This window comes from Salvelinus fontinalis, chromosome 26, assembly GCF_029448725.1.
Source record: "Salvelinus fontinalis isolate EN_2023a chromosome 26, ASM2944872v1, whole genome shotgun sequence".
In the NCBI taxonomy this organism is placed as follows: Eukaryota; Metazoa; Chordata; class Actinopteri; order Salmoniformes; family Salmonidae; genus Salvelinus; species Salvelinus fontinalis.
Window position 1 is genome coordinate 29,056,538 of NC_074690.1, and position 9,385 is coordinate 29,065,922.

Genomic DNA, 9,385 nt, shown 5'->3' on the forward strand with positions numbered 1-9,385 from the left:
CAGAGAGAGAGAGAGAGAGAGAGAGAGAGAGAGAGAGAGAGAGAGAGAGAGAGAGAGAGAGAGAGAGAGAGAGAGAGAGAGAGAGAGAGAGAGAGAGAGAGAGAGAGAGAGAGAGAGAGAGAGAGAGAGAGAGAGAGAGAGAGAGAGAGAGAGAGAGAGAGAGAGAGAGAGAGAGAGAGAGAGAGAGAGAGAGAGAGAGAGAGAGAGAGAGAGAGAGAGAGAGAGAGAGAGAGACAGAGAGAGAGAGAGAGGGCTTGTGACTCTCCCAATGCAGACCGTACTGCAAGGCACAGCGCGGCAGAGTGCACACGTGGAATCGACTCTCAGCTGATGAACTACAGTCTATCTAACTAAGGAGCTGGGCTTTGTCTTAAAATACCTTTTTCTTGTAGGCGACAGACAGCTCAGCTTTCGTGTCCAGTCAATACTTGACACTCAGCCTACAGAGATCACCCAGAGAGTTTGATTACCAGAGTTTGATTACCAACTGGATTGACTGACTGACAGAAGTGTGTGAGAGAGAGAGGAGCAAGCCGGAGGGATATACAAGACGCCTTGGAGTATCTGACTGGTGGAAAGATGACATCCAAGTCATCCAGGCAGGGCAGACCCTCCTCGGCAGGGTCCAAGCAGCCCTCTCAGAGGAAGGAGTGCCCAGCAGGTAATCGCTCCTGTATGCTGCGGGTCGGGGAGAGGCTTATGAGGGCTGGGAGTGAGGGGAACCTACATGCTGTGAGACCCAAACCTGCCCAGCAGACACCACTGGAGGGGGGACACCAAAAGTCCGGCTCCATCACAGCCAAAGGTAGGAAGTCTTAAAGGTCCAATGCAGCTGATTTTATTTCAACAACAAAACATTTTTGGCTAACAATTAAATTCCTTACTGTGATTATTTTCAATTAAAATGTCAATTTAAACAAAAATATCTTCTTAGTAAAAAGCATTTTCTCAAGCAAGAATTTTGTTCAACTGTCTGGGAGCGGTCTGTGTGGGGTGGGGAACACTTATTGCAGAAAAGGTTTGGAACTCTCTTACTTATTGGTCTATTAACTGTCACCATGGAGGTTAAAACTCCATCCCACCAAAAATGGAGAAAAAAAAGCTATTACACATACACTACCGTTCAAAAGTTTGGAGTCACTTAGAAATGTCCTTGTTTTTCAAAGAAAAGCTAAAATTTTGTCCATTAAAAATCCATCAAATTGATCAGAAATACAATGTAGACATTGTTAATCAACAACCATCACTCCTGTGTTCCAATGGCACGTTGTGTTAGCTAATCCAAGTTTATCATTTTAAAAGGCTAATTGATCATTAGAAAACCCTTTTCCAATTATGTTAGCACAGCTGAAAACTGCTGTGCTTATTAAAGAAACAATAAAACTGGCCTTCTTTAGACTAGTTGAGTATCTGGTGCATCAGCATTTGTGTGTTCGCAAACTGGCTCTAACCAGAATAGAAGGAGGAGTGGGAGGCCACCAGTCTCAACGTCAATAGTGAAGAGGCTGCTGGCCTTCAAGGCAGAGTTCCTCTGTCCAGTGTCTGTGTTCTTTTGCCAATCTTAATCTTTTTATTGGCCAGTCTGAGATATGGCTTTTTCTTTGCAACTCTGCCTAGAAGGCCAGCATCCCCGAGTCACCTCTTCACTGTTGACGTTGAGACTGGTGTTTTGCAGGTACTATTTATTGAAGCTGCCAGTTGAGGACTTGTAAGGCGTCTGTTTCTCAAACTAGACACTCTAATGTACTTGTCCTCTTGCTCAGTTGTGCACCGGGGCCTCCCTCTCCTCTTTCTATTCTGGTTAGGGCCAATTTGTGCTGTTCTGTGAAGGGAGTAGTACACAGTATTGTACAAAATCTTCCGTTTCTTGTCAATTTCTCACATGGAATAGCCTTCCTTTCTCAGAACAAGAATAGAGTTTCAGAAGAAAGTTCTTGTTTCTGGCCATTTTGTGCCTGTAATCAAACCCACAAATGCTGATGCTCCAGATACTAAACTAGTCTTAAGGCCAGTTTTATTGCTTCTGTCACGGTCGTCGGAATAATTATCGGACCAAGCTGCAGCGCGATATGGTTTCCACATATAATTTCTTAGAAACGCACAAAACAACAAAGAAAGAACGAAACAAACAACAAACCGTAACAAAGAGGTGTAACATACACTAACTCAAAACAATATCCCATAAAACACAGGTGGAAAAAATGCTACTTAAATATGATCCCCAATTAGAGACAACGATAGCCAGCTGCCTCTAATTTGGAATCATACCTAACACCAACATAGAAAAACTAAACTAGAACCCCACATAGAAAATAATAACAAACAAAAAAACAGTCACGCCCTGATCTATTCTACCATAGAAAATAAGGGCTCTCTATGGTCAGGACGTGACAGCTTCTTTAATCAGCTCCAGAGTTTTCAGCTGTGCTAACATAATTGCATACTGGTTAGCTTTTTAAAATGATACACTTGGATTAGCTAACACAACGTGCCATTGGAACACAGGAGTGATGGTTGCTGATAATGGGCCTCTGTACGCCTATGTAGATATTCCATTAAAAATCTGACGTTTCCTGCTATAATAGTCATTTACAACATTAACAATGTCTACACTGTATTTCTGATCAATTTGATGTTATTTTAATGAACAAAAAATGTGCTTTTCTTTCAAAAACAAGGACATTTCTAAGTGACCCCAAACTTTTGAATGGTATTGTATATACTGTATATAAAACTTCACTGGTCCTTTAATGTCTATAGACTTAAACTGAGTATACCAAACTTACACTGAATACACTGAATATACCAAACATATACAAACACCCCTTTTTGCCATCAGCCTCAATTCGTCGGGGCAAGGACTCTACATGGTGTCGAAAGCGTTCCACAGGAATGCTGGCCCATGTTGACTCCAATACTTCCCACAGTTGTGTCAGGTTGGCTGAATGTCTTTGGGTGGTGGACCATTCTTGATACACACAGGAAACTGTTGAGCATGAAAAACCCAACAGCTTTCTGGTTCTTGACACAAACTAGTGCACCTGGCATCTACTGCCATACTCTGTTCAAAGGCACTTACATGTTTTGTCTTGCCCATTTACCCTCTGAATGGCACACATACACAATCCATGTCTAAATTGTCTCAAGGCTTAAAAAAACATATTTAACCTGTCTCCTCCTCTTCATCTACGTTGATTGTAGTGGATTTAACAAGTGACATCAATAAGGGATCATAACTTTCAATTGGATTCACCTGGTCAGTCTATGTCATGGAAAAAGCAGGTGTTCTTTATGTTTTGTAATACTCAGCATGTAGTCTAAGGCGCTCACTGCTGTACTGCAAGCCTTTAGTGGCAATTTACTAACTCTTTGTTTTCTGTTGATGTACTGTATCAGTCATAGGATGCTGTATCGAAGTTCTGTAGAAGTTTCTCTGCACCACAAATGAATAATAGATCTGACGATGTACAGCTAGTGCTACGGTAGCCGACAGTACAGTCGTGGCCAAAAGTTTTGAGAATGACACAAATATTCATTTTCACAAAGACTGCTGCCTCAGTTTGTATGATGGCAATTTGCATATACTCCAGAACGTTATGAAGAGTGATCAGATGAATTGCAATGAATTGCAAAGTACCTCTTTGCCATGCAAATGAACTGAATCCCCCAAAAACATTTCCACTGCATTTCAGCCCTGCCACAAAAGGACCAGCTGACATCATGTCAGTGATTCTCTCGTTAACACAGGTGTGAGTGTTGATGAGGGCAAGGTTGGAGATCATTCTGTCATGCTGATTGAGTTTGAATAAAAGACTGGAAGCTTCAAAAGGAGGGTGGTGCTTGGAATCATTGTTCTTCCTCTGTCAACCATGGTTACCTGCAAGGAAACACATGCCGTCATCATTGCTTTGCACAAAAAGGGCTTCACAGGCAAGGATATTGCTGCCAGTAAGATTGCACCTAAATCAACCATTTATCGGATCATCAAAAACTTCAAGGAGAGCGGTTCAATTGTTGTAAAGAAGGATTCAGGGGGCCCAAGAAAGTCCAGCAAGCACCAGGACCGTCTCCTAAAGTTGATTCAGCTGCCTCATCGGGGCACCACCAGTACAGAGCTTGCTCAGGAATGGCAGCAGGCAGGTGTGAGTGCATCTGCACGCACAGTGAGGCAAAGACTTTTGGAGGATGGCCTGGTGTCAAGAAGGGCAGCAAAGAAACCACTTCTCCAGGAAAAGCATCAGGGACAGACTGATATTCTGCAAAAGGTACAGGGATTGGACTGCTGAGGACCGGGGTAAAGTCATTTTCTCTGATGAATCCCCTTTCCGACTGTTTGGGGCATCCGGAAAAAGCTTGTCCGGAGAAGACAAGGTGAGCGCTACCATCAGTCCTCTGTCATGCCACCAGTAAAGCATCCTGAGACCATTCATGTGTGGGCTCACTCACAATTTTGCCTAAGAACACAACCATGAATAAAGAATGGTACCAACACATCCTACGATAACAACTTCTCCCAACCAACCAGGAACAGTTTGGTGACGAACAATGCCTTTTCCAGCATGATGGAGCACCTGCCATAAGGCAAAAGTGATAACTAAGTGGCTCGGGGAACAAAACATTGATATTTTGGGTCCATGGCCAGGAAACTCCCCAGACCTTAATCCCATTGAGAACTTGTGGTCAATCCTCAAGAGGCGGGTGGACAAACAAAAACCCACATATTCTGACAAACTCCAAGCATTGATTATGCAAGAATGGGCTGCCATCAGTCAGGATGTGGCCCAAAAGTTAATTGACAGCATGCCAGGGTGGATTGCAGAGGTCTTGAAAAGGAAGGGTCAACACTGCACATATTGACTCTTTAAATCAACTTCATGTAATTGTCAATAAAAGCCTTTGACACTTATGAAATGCTTGTAATTATACTTCTATATTCCATAGTAACATCTGACAAAAATTTCTAAAGACACTGAAGCAGCAGACTTTGTGAAAATGTATATTTGTGTCATTCTCAAAACTTTTGGCCACGACTGTACATGATTCTGTGCCGTAGCAGTCATACACCCCCCCTCCCCCGTTTCAATCACACGCCCACACACACACACACACACACACACACACACGCACACGCACACGCACACGCAAACGCACACACACACACACACACACGCACACGCACACACACACACACACACACACACACACACACACACACACACACACACAATTACTGTACAGTATGCAGAGAGCTTAGATCACCCTGTCAGAGGGTCATTTTGTATTGTCATGCATTCCTGGGCGAAGCACATGAGTCTGACCACATTGTTCTGCCTAGGCCCTCTCATCTGCCAGTGGATTAAGCCCTCGGGTCAATCCTTGTAGCTCTCATTGTGCTGATTAGTTACATTTGCCCTCTTATCATCACATTCCCTTTCAGTAGAGTTGAGTTAATCTCCTGCCACTGTTCAAAAGCAACTACTGCAGCAGACCGTCTGATTGCAAATTGTATTTGACTTTGCCAACTCTGCAGCTGGAATCAGTCACAAAGAGAAAAAAAAATTCTCACACTATCCAGGGTACAAATGAGGGTGTGAGAGAATTCAACTCACAGGTGCATGTGGCCTATTCACACTAGTAGAAGTATAAAAGTATTTTTGCTTTCCACTTTCATTTTTTCTTTTCCTTTTCTTTGCAGCTTTTTATTGGGATGTTTTTCAAGTGCGATGTTCCAGAAACATTTTAACAAAGTCATAGGAAAATTCGCTCAATGTCATAATTCAGCATTTAAGGAACTTCCTCTTGGAGTTCTGAAAATATTGCTAGATTTCCAAGCCCAGTTCTCAGTGTATTTTACAAGTAAATTTCATTCTGGCTTCATGCACGGAGAGGCTACACCCCAGGTTCCCTAGGTCGTTTAAGCTGATGAATAATGGCTGCAATACATGTCCTATAACTAACAGATTACGTTTGTTGTGGCTGTCTATCTATCGTCAGCTGCTGCCAGTGGCAGACTTAACAACAGCGGCTCCATGTATTCGGAGAAAGATCTGAACACTAATCCTCTGCTCTCCTCTCGGGACATGATACAAGACTGTTGCGCTAAACCACCCTTAAACCATTGCTATTCAAACTTTTTCAGTGGGGACTCAATTTTTTCCGCCAGAATTTCTGGGGACCCCATTTTTTCCCCAATAATTTCACCCCGCCGCAAATCTAATGACACAACCTTAAAATCTGTACTTTTTCATTTTTACATCAATCATTTTTACTCATTAAAATTGTATCTTTCCAATTATATTTCTCAAAACGTTTGTATATTGACTCATACAATAATCTATATGTACTTCTATATTGTATTATTTTTACATTTTGGCAACCCCAATGCAGTTCCACCGCTAGGGGTAGCGACCACTGCCTTAAACAATCCTTTTTTTAAATGTCTTCCCTTTCTCCTTACTTTGTGATGAACTATCTTTCTCACACTGAGCCCTCGGCTTAAATATTCTCACACATCTTCTCACACTTGCTGTGAAATGCAAATGACATACAGTAGAGTTAAAATAGGATAAAATAGAATAGTACTGGTCTTCTATTGTGAGTGATAGTAATTTTGCAATTTTGTTTGGAGTAAACAACCTGTTGCGTTTCGTGTGTGTATGATTAATTGTCACATATTTTTGATGTTTCACAGTTATTAGAGTTAGCATAGAGTGTAACTGTATCTCTAAACGGTGGCTTGAGGCTCGTACCTGCCCATTTCTAATTGTTTGTTCGGCCTCAACACTCCCAGTCATCTGTGAATGGTGTATATAATCATAGCTATCGTTTTCACTTTGAATCTACATTTTTTTGTGCCTCACAAAGACTTGCAGTGGACACCGTCTGGTGGAAATCATTCCTGCAGTTCAAGCATATGTTTCTGATATCAGAAAGGGGGGTTTAAATGAATCTCTAAACCACAAGATCACCCAAAACTGTAGTATTAAAGCAAAAACAGATCTCAACACGCTTTCACAGGTTTCAGCTTCAAAGTGATGCCTATTTTTTAGATAAAGATAATGTTGTCCTTATCAACACCTTGTTTCCAAAGATAGAGATCTGTTTTTAAGTATTGACGTGTGTTGAAAGTTGATGCTTTTAAACAGCAACATTCAGTAGGCTAGATTAAATTGATGGCCAAATCTGATGGTATGACTATCAGATTAATGATCCACATAATGTGCAAACCTTGTGAAATTGTACCCAAATGCTCTCTGTCAATGGAAACATGAAGACTGTTTTTTATGATGTGGGGTAGAAATGGATTCAGGATGTGAATAATATTTTCTGCAAGTCATTACATTGTATACCTTATTGACCACAAAAATACTTATCTGTGCCTAATTAGACATAACAGACTTTTTTCATTTGGACTAAGTCACTTCATTTTCAGTTATGTAACCCTTGTGAGTGTGCTTCCAAAAAAATTAGCATTGCAGGCAGCAGCCTAGCTAGCAGACCCTGATTTGTTCTGTCAGCTGCGTGATTTCAGATCAGACGGAAGTCCGCCCCATCCTATCCCGTCAGTCCCAACCCCCACCTCCCACTGCTACAGCCTCTACACTACAGGTCCATTGACATTTGTCTTTTTATATAGTCACAAACTGTGATGCGTGCTTCAATGAACACAACACAAAATCTGAAACAGCTGCTCAGTCCATTTAGACTTCATGTTGATTCCTTGTTGAGAATGATTTAGGTGATACTGGCGTGACATGGCTATTTCTGTGGCTTTGGTGTAGTCTTGGGATGAGATGCATACAGTTGGCATCATGGACGCCAGTGTCCCCGTAAACAATATAAATAATTCCTGCTCTCCCATTTGGAAAACCATCCTCAATTCTCCAAACGACTCACTTATAACTGGAACAATGTCTCCTCTCTTCCAAGTTGATGGTTGACTCAGATTGATTTACAGTAGCTACCCATCTAACCTGCAGATATGTACCTATTTAACTTGAAATTAACCCTTTTGAATGAAACTTTTCTTTGGCGTTTGTTTATCTTTCCTCTGGTAGATTGACAGTCCAATAGAGGAGCATAGACACAGCCTTTCATTATCTGTAGCTATATGTTATGGCTAATCGTGCCATAGAGGCAAAGAAAATACAAAATCCACTGCCCCCCCCCCCCCCTCTCTTGGTGTCCATAACCTCTCACAGTATATAAGGAAATTATTGTTCTGTGCTTTCATTGTTGTTGTAAAGTTCTGTTGCACGCCACATGCTTGACAGCCCCCACCAAGCCAGTTATTGAAAACACTCCCCCGCACATTAGTGCTAGTAGCATAATATGAGATGTAAATCATGCAACAAGGGTGACTAAGCTAGGGGGAGAAGACGTAAGCGCATTCTGTATGAGCTGATGCTAATAACCCATTAGATTAGTGTACCCTAAAGCCATGTTGGGGCAAGTTCACACAAGGTTACTGAAACTATTGTAATTAACCTAATCCTTCTTGATAGCATGCCAAATTACCTTAAATGCAACAAAATCACAGCAAAAGAAGAACATTCATTTTGAAACTGTGGTTGGCGAAGTTAATAAAAGCTGATATTGAGCATAGTAGGGCATGTCTTATTATTAAACAGTACATAATCAGTTTAGACTTTCATTATATTTATAGTACCCTGAACCAAGCAACAGGTTGTTGTCATGTGAGGCAGCTATTATTGTGAAAGTCTGTCTGTGATATTAGGTGTTTTATTGCTACAGTATGCCATCAGTGTTATATATAGGCCTAGTAGGCTATAGGCTATATCAGGCAGCACATAAATACCACCAACGCAACATCTTTGAAAACTGACTGAAGGGTCAAGTTAATGACTTTGAACACAGGTTTTGATTTCAAGTGGGTGAGGCGTACCTCCCCATATCTTTACATGAAATGGATACAGGGATAGGTTTTTGATTAAGTTGTTGGGCAATCTAGATAATTAAAGGATAAGTGAATTTTCAGTGTCAGCTCTTAACAGACACGCCAACGTCCTACCAGGAGTTTCAAAAGGCGGGGGGACGACATAACTTCTGTTATTGAGTTAGTGATCAGGAGGGCTGTATTCTTGATAGAGCTAGGTAGTGTCCCAAATGGCACCCTATTCCCTACATAGTGCATTACTTTGACTAGTAAATGAGGGGTCTGAATAGGATGGCATTGTAGCCTTGGGAGCAGACAGAAGTGGAGAGTAAAACATTAGTAGAGTATTGCTTTGCTCTCCCAGGACTCCTTCGCAATCATCTCACATGTGTTGTTTTTTCTAGCTCATGAGGTCATATGAACCTTGTCACATACCACTTCATAGCATATTTTCAAGGCTGACTTTCTCAGCCTTCAGACTCCGTGAAG

At 41.6% G+C, this 9,385-nt stretch overlaps 1 protein-coding gene across 1 annotated transcript in view; it reads left to right on the forward strand.

Annotated features, from left to right (window-relative positions):
* The first annotated feature begins 209 nt into the window (after positions 1 to 209).
* Positions 210 to 9,385, forward strand: part of LOC129824059 (sickle tail protein-like) — a 58,684-nt gene continuing 49,508 nt past the window's right edge. The window contains 1 exon segment of the mRNA XM_055883352.1: positions 210 to 805. Within this exon segment, the coding sequence (XP_055739327.1) occupies positions 580 to 805 (226 nt within the window). The 5' untranslated portion in view covers positions 210 to 579.